We start from the raw sequence: 15,042 nt of genomic DNA on the forward strand, positions 1-15,042 counted from the left end.
GAAGTATGCTTGGGGTCATTGTCTATTTGGAAGACCCATTTGCAACCAAGCTTTAACTTCCTGACTGATGTCTTGAGATGTTGCTTCAATATACCCACATAATTTTCTTTCCTCATGATGCCATCTATTTTGTGAAGTGCACCAGTCTCTCCTGCAGCAAAGCACCCCCACAACATGATGCTGCCACCCCCGTGCTTCACGGTTGGGATGATGTTCTTCGGCTTGCAAGCCTCCCCCTTTTTCCTACAAACACAATGATGGTCATTATGGCCAAACAGTTCTATTTTTGTTTCATCAGACCAGAGGACATTTCTCCAAAAACGATCTTTGTCCCCATGTGCAGTTGCAAACCGCAGTCTGGCTTTTTTATGGCGGTTTTTGAGCAGTGGCTTCTTCCTGCTGAGTGGCCTTTCAGGTTATGTCGATATAGGACTCGTTTTACTGTGGATATAGATGCTTTTGTACCTTTTTCCTCCAGCATCTTCACAAGGTCATTTGCTGTTGTTCTGTGATTGATTTGCACTTTTCACACCAAAGTGCGTTCATCTCTAGGAGACAGAACGTGTCTCCTTCCTGAGCGGTAAGATGGCTGCGTGGTCCCATGGTGTTTATACTTGCGGATGAACCAGACTTGTGAAGGTCCACAATTTTTTTTCTGAGGTCTTGGCTGATTTCTTTAGATTTTCCATGATGTCAAGCAAAGAGGCACTGAGTTTGAAGGTAGGCCTTGAAATACATCCACAGGTACACCTCCAATTGACTCAAATGATGTCAATTAGCCTATCAGAAGCTTTTAAAGTGAAATAATCTGTCTGTCAACAATTTTTTGAAAAATTAATTGTGTCATGCACAAAGTAGATGTCCTAACTGACTTGCCAAAACTATAGTTTGTTAACAAGAAATTTGTGGAGTGGTTGAAAAACAAGTTTTAATGACTCCAACCTAAGTGTATGGTAGTCTGGCTGTATGTAAACATCCGACTTCAACTGTATAGTATATCTGAAGAATACGTAGGATAGAATATAGGGCCTCCCGGGTGGCGCACAATTGCATCGCAGTGCTAGCTGTGCCACCAGAGATTCTGGGTTCGAGCCCAGGCTCTGTCGCAGCTGGCCGCGACCGGGAGGTCCATGGGGCGACGCACAATTGACCCAGCGCCGTCCGGGTTTGGCCGGCAGGGATATCCTTGTCTCATCGTGCACTAGCGACTCCTGTGATGGGCCGGGCACAGTGCACGCTGACCAGGTCGCCAGGTGTTTCCTCTGACACATTGGTGCGGCTGGCTTCCGGGTTGGATGTGCATTGTGTCAAGAAGCAGTGCGGCTAGGTTGGGTTGTGTTTCGCAGGACGCATGGCTCTTGACCTTTGCCTCTCCTGAGTCCGTACGGGAGTTGCAGCAATGAGACAAGACTGTAACTACTACCAATTGGGGTAAAGAAAGAACAGAATATGTACAGCAATAGTTGAATAGGATGGACTTGACTAGAATAGAGTACTCTATGTTTTCCATATGATTTAATATTATGATTTCCTTCATGTGGCCAGGGTATAGATATGTGGCACAGCAGAGGGTAATTTAGAAGGAAAACAAAACTCAAAAGTTGAGTGTCAGTTATGTTTTTACTGGCAGATATACTGAGGTTCCTTGTATGATTTTTTGGACAGGAGCCATAATGGATAGTAATGTTTTTTTTGTTGACAACTCTTTCCTCTCTTAAACCATCAAGCATCCTTGAGTTGCTATCCATCTTAGATCAGAATTACACAGTGCAAGGCTGCACATGGCTGGCCTTGTTCAAAATCAAATTGCTGCCAGGGAAGAAAATGCCTTAGCCATGTAATTCATGGATGGCAAGATTCAGTTGAAAGAGCTTTGTTACTGTTATTTTTTGGCCTCAATAGCTCAGTGGGATAACACCAACTTTATCTGAGGGCTTAGCTGGTCCTGATTTGGAGCAGTCTTAGTGCCAATATTTATTTGTTCTTCCAGCTCATCTTCACCCCAACTGCAGCTGTTGCCACTGTCCAATCAGCAGCCTCATCACAGTCTGCCACCAACCAACAGTCTGCTAGTGCACAGGTAATATTCACCACACACAACCCCAATGAGCACACACATGGATACAATTATATATATGTTTTACCTTTTTTTAACTAGACAAGTCAGTTAAGAACAAATTCTTATTTACAATGACGGCCTACACTGGCCAAACCTGGTGATGCTGGGCCAATTGTGCACAGCCCAATGGGACTCCCAATCACATCCGGTTGTGATACAGCCTGGAATTGAACCAGGGTGTCTGTAGTGACACCTCTAGCACTGAGATGCAGTGTCTTAAGCACAGCCCTATGGGACTCCCGATCACAGCTGGAATTGAACCAGGGTGTCTGTAGTGACACCTCGAGCACTGATATGCAGTGTCTTAGACCGCTGCGCCACTCGGAAGTCCTACTATGGGAGAATCACAATTGTTTTTTCTCGCCTCCTCTCCTCCATCTGCAAGGAGAGGAAACGTGGAAACAAATGAGCTTGTATGAATTGAAACTGTCCTTCTCCAATCACAAGTCATCAGGCAAATTATGAATCCCCAAATAAATATGTAAAGTGATAATAACAGATTTAGCTAGTTGTGCAAGACATTTTACAGATAAAAGGATGAGTAAAATATTGTTTTTAAATGTGTGTATGTGTTTCTCCTCTGAGAAAACAAGAGCTGATTCAAAGGGGGTGTGGCGCATTTCAAAACGCTTCTGCGATAAGGAGCCGAGAGGATACACTTATGCTTCCTCGGTGGGAGGAGGCTATCGAGGAGGGGACGACACTCCTTTTTATTTTTTTTACCTTTATTTAACTAGGCAAGTCAGTTAAGAACACATTTTTATTTGCAGTGGTGTAGTTCTATTTTTGAATTTGTCAATCAAAGTTTGTAGCCTACTGACAGATGTAGGCTATTGAATATCATTGTAGAATAGACCTATGCATAAAATGCTTCATCCATTTGCAACGTCTGCCTATGCCCACACATTGTTTCAAGAATATTTGCTATTTTTAATACGCCAAACACTGTTAGGTATACCTAATATCCAAATAGGCCATCATCTCTGTCAATCTTGAATGATAATTCTATATGTTTTACCGGTGAAATGTCCAAACTGCATGCCAATAATTTGATCTCAATCAGTTTCATGGGAATATGCCTTTAGATCTTCTGACTGTTTCGTGGTTTCGTGAGCGAAGAAGCCCTTTCCTGCAGTCAAATGACCAAATCGCCCTCTAGTGGCCTCATGGGTGGAATGTTATTAATATTTTTCCTAATTGTATAATTAATGAACAAAAATGTTTTTACCACCGAAAATACAGTATTTCTATGTCAAGCGATTCAGTTATATTTCAGTCTTCTGTGATGTACAGTACCAGTCAAAAGTTTGGACACACCTACTCATTCAAGGGTTTTTCTTTATTTTTACTATTTTCTACATTGTAGAATAATAATGAAGACATCAAAACTATGAAAAAACACATATGGAATCATGTAGTACCCCAAAAGTGTTATATTTGAGATTTAAAAAAAAAAAATCCACCATTTGCCTTTTTGACAGCTTTGCACACTCTTGGCATTCTCTCAACCAGCTTCATGAGGTAGTCCCCTGGAATGCATTTCCATTAACAGGTGTGCCTTGTTAAAATATAATTTGTGGAATTTATTTCCTTCTTAGTGTGTTTGAGCCAATCAGTTGTGTTGTGACAAGATAGGGTTGGTATACAGAAGATAGCCCTATTTGGTAAAAGACAAGTCCATATTATGGCAAGAACAGCTCAAATAATCAAAGAGAAACGACAGTCCATCATTACTTTAAGACATGAAGGTCAGTCAATGCGGAACATTTCAAGAACTTTGAAAGTTTCTTCAAGTGCAGTCGCAAAAACCATCAAGCGCTATGATATCAAGCAATCAAGCACTGGCTCTCATGAAGACCACCACATGAAAATAAGAGTTACCTATGCTGCAGAGGATAAGTTCATTTGAGTTACCAGCCTCAGATATCACCTCAGATTGCAGCCCAAATAAATGCTTCACAGAGTTCAAGTAGCAGACACATCTGAATATCAACTGTTCAGAGGGGACTGTGTGAATCAATCCTTCATGTTCGAATTGCTGCAAAGAAACCACTTCTAAAGGACACCAATAAGAAGAAGAGACTTGCTTGGGCCAAAAAACACAAGCAATGGACATTAGACCGGTGGAAATCTGTCCTTTGGTCTGATGAGTCCAAATGTGACATTTTTGGTTCCAACCGCTGTGTCTTTGTAAGATGCAAAGTAGGTGAACAGATGATCTCCGCATGTGTGGTTCCCACTGTGAAGCATGGAGGAGGAGGTGTGATGGTGTGGGTGTGCTTTGCTGCTGATATTGTCAGTGATTAATTTAGAATTCAATTGATTTAGAACTCCCATTTAGTTTGCACTTAGTGGGACTATCATTTGTTTTTCAACAGGACAATGAACCAAAACACACCTCCAGGCTGTGTAAGGGCTATTTGACCAAGAAGGAGAGTGATGGAGTGCTGCATTAAATGACCTGGCCTCCGAAATCATCCAACCTCAACCCAATTGAGATGGTTTGGGATGAGTTGGACCTCAGAGTGAAGGAAAGCAGCCAACAAGTAATCAGGATATGTGGGCACTCCTTCAAGACTGTTGGAAAAACATTCCTCATGAAGCTGGTTGAGAGAATGCCAGGCGTGTGCAAAGTTGTCATCAAGGCAAAGGGTGGCTACTTTGAAGAATCTAAAATATCAAATATATTTTGATTTGTTTAACACTTTTTTGGTTACTATATGATTCCATATGTGTTATTTCATAGTTTTGATGTCTCCACTATTATTCTACAATGTTGAAAATAGTAAAAATAAAGAAAAACCCTTGAATGAGAATGTGTGTCCAAACTTTTGTTTGGTACTGTATATAAAGTATAATATCGGGATGCAAACTCAAAACTGAATACATGTCACGCCCTGACCATAGAGAGCTGTTTATTCTCTATGTTGGTTGGGGCGTGATAGTGACTAGGGTGGGTCATCTAGGTGATTAATGGTTTATGTTGGCCTGGTATGCTTCCCAATCAGAGACAGCTGTTTATTGTTGTCTTTGATTGGGGATCATATTTAGGTAGCCATTTCCCCATTGTGTTTGTGGGATCTTGTCTACAGATAGTTGCCTGTGTGCACACCAGTAGCGTCACGGTTCGTTTGTTTGGTGAGTTTCTGTTTATTAAAAGATGTGGAACTCTACGCACGCTGCGCCTTGGTCCATTCATTACGACGATCGTGACAAGATTATCACCACAGTGGCGCTCGTTTAGTGACGTTAAATAGAAGCTGAGTCAACGTCTCGCAAGATCACATAATGATTCATTTTTATTTTACATGACCTGACAGAACAGAATATAATAGTATGTCTATAATATGATACACCAAAAACACCTGCTCAGTCATTTATCTGAAGCTGAATTGTAAAAAAAAAAACTTGGAATTCCAAGTTGGATGACCGTTCAAAAGATTTTCTAGTCTGAGCTGTGTTTTTTCATGAGTTGTCTTGAACTCAAGTCATACGTCGGAGCTTTGTGTTCCGAGTTCCGTTGTTTTGAACGCGGAATTATTCATCACTGGTGCCACAACCAGTGAGAAGACAGGGAAGAAACATTTACCTACAGATGCAGGATCTTCTTAATTTGATCACTTTTTTGTTGCTGAGAATTTTCCTGCAATGCACGAAATGCAAACTTGTAGTGTATTTGAGTTTTAAAAAAGCATCTAAAGTTTGTAATTTCCACTTAGGGCAAATCAAGTCTGAATTTCTAACGAAAAATGTATCAACCCCTACAAATTCCATTAATTATAATTCACATTTCCTGTTGCTGCAGGTTTATTTTCCTGCTGTAGCAAACTGGCTGAAATTAAGATCCTACATCTGTATCTATAGGCTGCTATAGCCTACAGATTTATTTCGTTTGTCATTCTATTGTTTTCATGGTATTTCAGTGGTGACTAAACCATTTATTTAGAATTTCAGAATTAATTTTCCATAAGTATTTTTACCAGCTCTGACTAGTTGCAAATTGACAAAAGTGAGGGAGTACCGCTCCCCCACGCTATGGCAGCCCTGCTCCTTTGTTTGCCTACTAATGAATTGTCACTCCTCGAACACACATTGGTTTCCGGGTCACGGAGGAGTCGAGGAGAAAATACTTTTCTCCAATTGGAACTTTTCCCATGATGACGTTTTAAAATCTAATTTTCCCGTAGGTGCAGAACCTTGCCATCTGTAGTCAGCAGGGGGCCCCCTCCTCCTCTCAGCTCCAGGGCCTTCATCTCAAACAGATGTCTGGAGGGGCCCAAGTCTCCCTGGCTGGCCAGCTCAGGGGTCCAACCCAGGGGCCACAGGGAGCACAACTGGGGTCCCTGGAGGCCCCATCAGAGGGGGGGCAGAAAGGTGAGGGCCACTTGGTGACCGTGAGCCGCAGTGTGATGGCCGTCAGCAGTCACCCCCTCATCAGCCCAGGTAGACCACACTCAAAGCGCCCTGTTCAAGGTTAGCCTGACAAAGAAGCATAGATTTAATAGTAATTGTTATAAGCATGAATGTGGGTGGAGTATGATGACACCAACACTGTTTCATAAACATGATAACAGTAGGGCATGTAGCCGCAGCCAGGGCGGGGCACTGTTGCTTTTCTACTTTTGCTATAGATAAATCAAATTTCACACAGAGCAAGTCTAAAGAGGTGTTTTTACCACACAATTTTGTCAAAATACACTTCCATAACCTTGTCTCCGCTATAGGTCCTTTTGAGTTCTATTTCCACATCACCAGGCCGGCACAGGGCTATCTGTCAGACCTATCCAAGAGAAGGCTTTATGGTAAATGCAGGCCAACCCTTCATTAGACTGCCAGCCCTATTCACGTGGACCCACTTACAGAGGAAATGTATTGTTATTACAGGACGTAAAGGGGAAATGGCCTAAGATCAGACAGCAAGCCTCAGCCAGACCCCAGTTACAGCTCCTATACGGAGCAAATATGGCAGAGAAGGGTTCTAAAAGTATCTTAATGGCAAGACGACTGACGGCTTCAAAACACAGCAGCAGTACACTCAGCTTAGTTCTAATATGAAGAGTTCCTTGACCAGTGGTGGAAAAAAGTACCAAATTGTCATACTTGAGTAAAAGTAAAGATACCTTAATAGAAAATGACTCAAGTAAAAGTGAGTCACCCAGTAAAATACTACTTGAGTAAAAGTCTAAAAGTATTTTGTTTTAAATATTTAACTATCAAAAGTAAATGTATTTGCTAAAATATACTTTAATATCAAAAGTAAAAGTATGAATAATTTTAAATTCCTTAAATTAAGCAAACTAGACGGCACAATATTTTTATTTATTTATGGCTAGCCAGGGGCACACTCAAACACAAAGCATTTGTGTTTAGTGAGTCCACCAGATCAGAGGCATTAGGGATGACCGGGGATGTTCTCTTGATAAGTGTGTGAATTGGACCGTTTTCTGTCCTGCTAAGCATTTAAAATGTAACGAGTACTTTTGGCTGTCAGGGAAAATGCATGGAGTAAAAAGTACATTATTTTCTTTTGGAATGTAGTGAAGTTGAAGTTCGGACACTGTTATAAGCTAACTGTTGCACGAGGTGGAGAGACCTTTTTCCCCATGAGGATCTCATTAGTAGTTGGCATAAAAGGGATATCCCAAACACCATCTTATACAGTCACCTCCTTCCTGCAGCACTAGAGCTTTAAGCAGCCCTAAGCCAAACCAGACGGTTTCCCTAGTGTTGCTAAAGGTGAGGAGGGCAAGGCTGCAGTGGAGGATACGGCTGAAGGCTTGACCCATGGGTCTGAGCTACTCCTAATGAGCTACTTCCAGATGGGGGCTGGCTGGGGGGACGCCCCTCAGTGCTGCACATCTTCCCCTCTGTCACCATGTGCGCACAAGAACCCCCCCCCATCTCAGCGTCCAAAATCAATAGATCAGAGGCAGAAACTTCTGCTTACGATTTAAAATGCATGCCACAAGGGGTTGCGCTACTGTTTTATAAAAATATTGTTGGTATTTATTCCTGATTTAGTCATCCTTATGGAAAAACCAAATGAATTTCACATGTGAAATGTGAAGTGTCCCAAAAACACATGTTTTCATATGATTTTACATTTTCCACATGTGAAATCATGTGATTTTCCTGTAAGGGTTGCGTCTGTTGGGTTATTTTGACCGGCTCAATTGGTTCATGTACGGAACATTGCGTGCTGGATTCAATTACTTATTGATATGTGTAAAACCAAAAGTAGACTGCGGTCTGGACCCAAAGTCGCAATATTGAATTGGACACAAAGCAGTCTCCCCGCAGCTAGCCAGTTTGAAGCTTTTCGACTTGGCAGTGTAACACATGCAAGTGTTGTGTGAATATTGGAGGGAAGGCTGGCACACCGCTTTAAAGGAGTTGTCACATAACTAGTGGCTGTAGAAGAGTTTCCACAGAATAATCCCCAAACCACAGCAGAGTGAGTTGTCAAAAAGGCCTTCGTTTCCACCAGTTTGGTGCCTGACTGAGGTACTTATAAATGGTGAGGCAGGCATTCTATGAGTGGACCACAGCAGAGGAAACCAAGAAGGCTAATAATCACGAGACGTGCTGCCCCTCCAGAAATTGTTGCTCTTCACATACAGTAGAGGCATCTACTGCACACATTCAATCAAAAGTGATTGGGCTTCATGCATGGAGGACTACAGCTGTTTCACCGATTAGGTCCCATTGAATTGAGCGTGTCATGTGTAGAATGAGACACAAGTGACCGGATACATTAACCTGACGACAGACTCTGTGGTAGCGCGATACAAACGGACTGAAGGGGATGTCAAAGGTATTAGCTTTACAGTGATGGTTGGCATACAGTACAGGATTTAGGGGACAAATCCATTAAAGAAACTCAGGACTATTTAGTTACAGGTTCGTTTTAGTTTACCATGGTTTTCTGTTAAAGGCCCAGTGCAGTCAAATGTGATTTCCAGTTTTATATTTCCACGCTATGACGTTGGAATAATACTGTAAATTTGTGAAAATGACTAATGCCCTTTTAGTGTAAGAGCTGTTTTGGTGGGAGTTCTGGCCTTCCATGGTGGCATCACCATGTGGTAAATAAGTTAATAGACCAATAAGAAAGAGTTCCAAACCTCTCTGCCAATAACAGCACATTTTCAGTTTTGCCCTCCCCATTCAGACCACTCCCAGACAGTTCTAGCTAAATTCTTGCTTGAGAAATTGTCGTTTGCTAAGAAGCTATTTTTGACAATTTGTATTGAAAACAATCACAGTGAGATACTTAATTGTTACCCAGAAATTATTTGATATTGAGATAAAAACGCCTGCATTAGACCTTTAATAGACTACTCATGAAATCCTAATTTCACTAATACAATATTTATTTGTATAGCGCTTTTCATGATACTCAAAGACATTTAAAGTCACTAGCCATAACATGGCTTCGATGGTGTTTTGATTTGGGTTTCGCTCTCCTATATGTGAACGTCCGTACTAACCACAGACCTTTACAAACTGCAGCGCTTGCAAGACTCTGATGTGGAACGGCGGCAATGTTTTTGAAAACGGGAAGCTGCCTTTAAGTGTTCTGTTACTCGTACGCCTACGACTACATCAATGGCTCTTTTCCCCAGATTATCTTCTCTAGTTCCACAGACCATGGTCATGTGTTTAGTATCAGGGAACCTATTGTTTGGTGTATAAACACATTTTATGAGAGTGAGGATTAATCCAGGCTTGACTGACTGAGGCCAAAGATGAACATGCCCTGGGCTGTCTGTTTGTTTGGGAAGTTATTGCTATGGTAACCAATGTAAGATATGTCTGAGGCTTACTCATTTAGGGCCAAATCCTAACTTGAAATGTACACAACTAAGAATTACGTACGAGGGTAGCTACATTTTATTGCTTTTGTGAAAAACCTGATATTTCTTAGTTTAAAGACTAATGTTGATTTATGTATTTTTACAGCGTACGCACAAATCCAGACGCACCAGTTTCTGCAGCAGCAAAAACAGCAGCAGTTTGTGTTCCAGCAGCAGCGACACCAGACCCAGCATCTTTCTCTGAGGGGCCAGGCCCCAGTGCTACACACAGCCTCCATCCACAGTCACACTCAGGCCCAGATGCTACAGGCCCTGGCTATCCAGCCCCAGCCTAAGGAGGGCCCTGTACCTGTGCTGCCCAAACCATTTGTCTCTGCCAATGTTCCTAGCCTGCAGGCCACCATCTTCCACTCCACTGTCAGTCCCCAGATTCTTACCCACAACAGGCCAACCCCTGTGGTCACCCAGACCCAGGCTGCTCCGCTGCCCAACACCAAGCTAGTGCAGATGGCTGCAGTCGACCTCCAGATCCAGCCAACTGCTCTTACATCAGCCTCTCAGCTGGTTCAGGATAGTGCTGGCAAGGAGCTGCCCACGTCTGAGGTAGTCACGGACAACAGCTCCACTCCCCTCATACAGCAGCCAACAGCCCCTCCTATTCTTGAGGTCATCACTATTGAGCAATGCCCATCGGATCCCAGCAAACTCACCACACCCACTGGAGGTAGATATTATATTTGATATGTCACAGGTTGTATCTCTAAGTCATTGGACTTATGGATAACCAGAAGCCCTGACTGGCTGTTCAATTTGTTACAGTAATGTGACATCCCATCCCTTCACTCTCTTACTCACTCTCTTACTCACTCACTCACTCACTGACCCACCAACAACCTATTCACTCACTCACATCCATCTGTATGCTTGGGCAGCTCAGGCACAATGGCCATCCCCACTCTAGCGCTCCCCTCAAGCAGAATACTAAATCTGTCATGGCCCAGAGTCCATTGTCCTACCTTGCCACTTGGGGGAACGTGACAGCTTTAGACATAATTACGGGAAAGGGCCAGGCTTTGTCACTCCCGCCATGGGAAAGTTTTCAGGCTTCCGCTTTCGTCTTACCGATATTTTTCCCAAATATTGAGGGAATTCGATTATCTGGACCAAGTTATCCCGGTGGGAAGAGTTTGCACCAGGTGAAAATAATTTGTATACAAGTCGGCTCAAAACAAAAGTGACATTTGTGTTTTCAAATGTAAAATTGATATTTTGAAAACTATCTGCCATCCCAATGAAAACTAGTTATAGAAATTAGAACCTATATTATATGGACAATTACTGTTCGAATAGAGAAGGGGGCTCCTCCCACTTTTGCTTGTTCACGTCACGGGCCATATACCGGTGCACCGCGGTTCATTTTAATCAAACTCCACCAATGTGGTAGATTGTACTGGAAAGCAGTGTGAGTGGAAAATATAGTCAGCCAATCCAACCAATCAGAGGGAGTGATTTTGAGCTACTCGTCACCATTGGATCACATTCCAAGTTGCGTGGGCCAATGGTGGGCCAGCGCTATATTTTCTATTCAGTTCACGAATACAAAGGCTACTTGCTTGTGTACTTTTGCAGGGATAATAGTGCGGAACAAACTGAAGAAAGCATACGAAAAAGTGTGGATGTGATTGCATTGCTTGTGTAGTTTCTACTTATGTAACGGGTGCGTATTTCCACGGAATATTTGCGAATTGTTTGAGAACATGATTTGTTTGCTCCATGTTGCCTTGGCGGACGGGATATGAAAGGAAGGGTTGGTTGGAGCAGTGGAACAAAGGGGTGTGCCACGGAGTACTGTCTTTGGGTGTGCTTTCGCTCCCTTGTTGACCGTTGTCGGAGCGTTTGAATCAGAGCGTCTATATTTGTCATTTATTGTGGTGCGTTTCTCAATTTAAGTTAATGTTCAAAAGAGGGCAAATGTAGTTTTAATGATGTCGACGAAACCTTTGCACTTTTATACCGTAATTTATTAGGAACAATACGCATGTGGGACAATAAACACCTTGCGCAATGATCATTAATAATTAGTTGATACAGTACATATTCTTTGTATTAAATACACTTATTATTATTAATTGTTTTGTTGACAAAAGTCGTTTTTTTGTAGATGTAGAATGATGCGGGGAGGAAAATAAACACAACAATTTCGAAACTTCCAGATTTTCTTCTAGAATCATAAATTCTTCACTGCGTGAAACATGTCCATATTCATCATTATTGTTACATGATTGGTCATTCTCTTTTTATTATTATTACCTCAGCACTGACTCCTGCATGTCAGTTAACATTTTACACAAATATTTCCTTTTTTATTTACTCACAAATATCCCATTATTATGCCAGCAGGTAAGGGAGATGCTGAGGGGCTGAATGCGCAACCAGGTGCAGGCTCACTTCCAGTCATGACCTCAGGGAATGGGAACAATGCGCCCATGGTGACAGGCAGTACCCCACAGAATGGCGAGAGCAAACTGCCTCAAGCCATAGTGAAACCCCAGATCCTCACCCACTTTATTGAGGGATTTGTGATCCAGGAGGGAGCAGAGCCTTTCCCTGTGAGTAGGATTCTGAAGAAGCTTTCCACCCACTGGGCACATGGCTCTTCAGAAGCAGAGACACACACACACAGGCGGACTGGGACCAGAAATCGGCCCTGGCATTTCTAACACACGCTTCCTCTTGGTCGTCACAACGGCCCATTTCTTAAAAAAATTAAATAATTTTGCACAAAAAACAGAAGTTAGACAGGCCCACTGGCCAAATAATTGACCAGCCTAATCTGCCCCTGCACGCCTGTTTTGGAGTCAACTGAACCATAAGGACACAGTCACCCATGTACATGACCAGTAGTGCACTTCCCTCTAGTGGACTAAATTAGACTAAACCATTCATATCATTATGCACTGTACAGCATTTATTACCGGTGTAAGCAGCATGTATGACGTGAATTGTCTCTGTCCTTTCAGGTGGAACGTCCGTTGTCGTTGCTGATCGAGAACCTGAAGAAACACAAACAGCAGACACACTCTGACTCAGAGAAGACCACTACCTCCTCCAACAGCACCACTGACTCTGAGATGGAGGACCTATCACAGCAAGGTAAAGGACCAGACATCTTGCTTGGCCCACTCTATGTCCTTTTCTCAATTAGATTTGCTCAACTCCTGCGTCTTCTCTCCTCCGTCTTGCCTCCTTTTCAAAAAGGTCAATGGTAATCGAGGAGAGGCGGTCGAGGAGAGTGAACGTGGACGAAGATGCTCTTATACGAAATGAGAAGCTCCTCCACTTGCAAATTACGTTTACAGGGGGGAATCCCGAAATAAATGTGTAAAGTGATAAAAACAAATTAGGTTAGTTGTGCAAGAAATTTTATAGATAAAAGGACAAGTAACATATTGTTTTTAAATGTGTATTGTCGGAGGAGAAAAGCATGCACAACAGCTGATTCAAAGGGGGTGTGGCAGATATCAAAACTCTTCTGCTGTAGGATACACGCGCTTCCTCGCCAAAAGGAGGCTATCGAGGAGTGGAGGACCGTCTTTCATTTGCCTACTAATGAATTGACACTACCCGACCACTTATCGCTATCCAGGTCACAGAGGAGAGAGGATGTAGGATGGACTTTTGCCCAAACGAGAAAAGGCCTATTAACCCAGAACTACAAGCTTCTCATTGTGGCATTGGCTACCTGGCTTCACGTCCCACTTCTGCTTGAATCTCAGCACAAATGTTTGTACATAATGGAACTTGGATTTGCTCTTCTTGATCCGTACTGTAGGACTGTCTAGGGTTTTCTTTCAGTCTCACATCAACTCTCTGAACATCGGAAAGTCAACCAACCACTTGCCTCCGTAGACATGAAGCCATGCCACACTCATTGCCTGTCATGCCAACCGGCATTCCGTGTTAATACCCACCGTATTTTTACCGCTGGTTCCCATGTGTTGACGTGAAACTGTTGTTGTGCAGAGCTGAAGCAGCAAGAGGAGCCCACCCTGACGTGTGAGCTGTGTGGCAGAGTGGACTTTGCCTACAACTTCAAGAGATCCAAGAGGTTCTGCTCCACAGTGTGTGCCAAACGGTAAGGCCTGGGTAGACAAGATGCTGGATCTGGGTCGTACTCATTAGGCACCAAGGAAATGGACTGCAACAGGGAGGAACTATCTGAACTTTTATTTTCCATTAAAGAACATTTAGCAAAGGTGTGGTTTAATGAATATAACCCAGGCATCCTGAATGACATTTTCACCAGCAGTTGTTGCTGCAGTAATTACAGCAGTAGTACACAAGTGCAGGAATAACAAATAAATGAATGGCTTATTCTTTACCTGAGCTTTTCATTTGTTACTCAGTTTTAAAATGTATTGACAATTGAACAAATGGCTTGCTCAGCCTTTGAAACACTTAATTACCCAAGCTACTTGTTGATATATTGCCTTTATTTTTTCCCCATAAAATGTTTGTGCAGGTACAATGTGGGGTGTACAAAGCGAATGGGCCTCTTTCCAAATCGACAAACCACAATGGAGAAACTGAAGAAGCAGAGAACATCCAATGGGAACCACCAGAACTCAAGCTCCGAGACCAAAATACAGGTGAAATGGCACTTCACAAAATATTAAGAATAAAAGCACCATATGACTTTATAAACATATTTCCATTGAGACTCTCTTTCTGGCTAGAATGGCAATAATCACTTCAAAGCTATATCCTTCCTTTGTGTTTTCAGACACCCACTACTGGGCAACAACCTGGGGGTGGATCGGTGACGTCCAGCCACCCCTCTCACCCTGGTCACAGGGAGTTCAGCCATTGTTTAGACATGTCCAGCTACGAGGGTCCCCCTTCGCCCCCACTGTCTGCTGCCAGCTCTAGTGCTCCCAGGTCCCAGGTGGGCAGAGGGGCCGAGCACACGGAGGGCTGTGGACAAGAGCTGCCCCTCTCCCAGCACTTCCAGCCCAGCGACCCGGCCAAGTGGAACGTGGAGGAGGTCTACGAGTTCATCTGCTCCCTGCCAGGTGGGCACTGCGACATTTTCCATTTACTCAAGGT

At 43.0% G+C, this 15,042-nt stretch overlaps 1 protein-coding gene across 13 annotated transcripts in view; it reads left to right on the forward strand.

Annotated features, from left to right (window-relative positions):
* LOC139557011 (polyhomeotic-like protein 2) overlaps positions 1-15,042 on the forward strand; it is a 48,268-nt gene that overhangs the window by 28,791 nt on the left and 4,435 nt on the right. For 3 of the 13 annotated variants that reach the window (XM_071371288.1, XM_071371295.1, XM_071371296.1), the window contains 9 exons: positions 1,991-2,080; positions 6,307-6,562; positions 6,844-6,921; positions 10,082-10,660; positions 12,334-12,545; positions 12,957-13,089; positions 13,960-14,071; positions 14,459-14,585; positions 14,720-15,008. In XM_071371288.1, coding sequence (XP_071227389.1) covers positions 1,991-2,080; positions 6,307-6,562; positions 6,844-6,921; positions 10,082-10,660; positions 12,334-12,545; positions 12,957-13,089; positions 13,960-14,071; positions 14,459-14,585; positions 14,720-15,008 — 1,876 coding nt within the window. The other 10 variants (XM_071371289.1, XM_071371297.1, XM_071371290.1 and 7 more) reach the window with 10 other exon arrangements.

Source organism: Salvelinus alpinus, chromosome 28, assembly GCF_045679555.1.
Source record: "Salvelinus alpinus chromosome 28, SLU_Salpinus.1, whole genome shotgun sequence".
In the NCBI taxonomy this organism is placed as follows: Eukaryota; Metazoa; Chordata; class Actinopteri; order Salmoniformes; family Salmonidae; genus Salvelinus; species Salvelinus alpinus.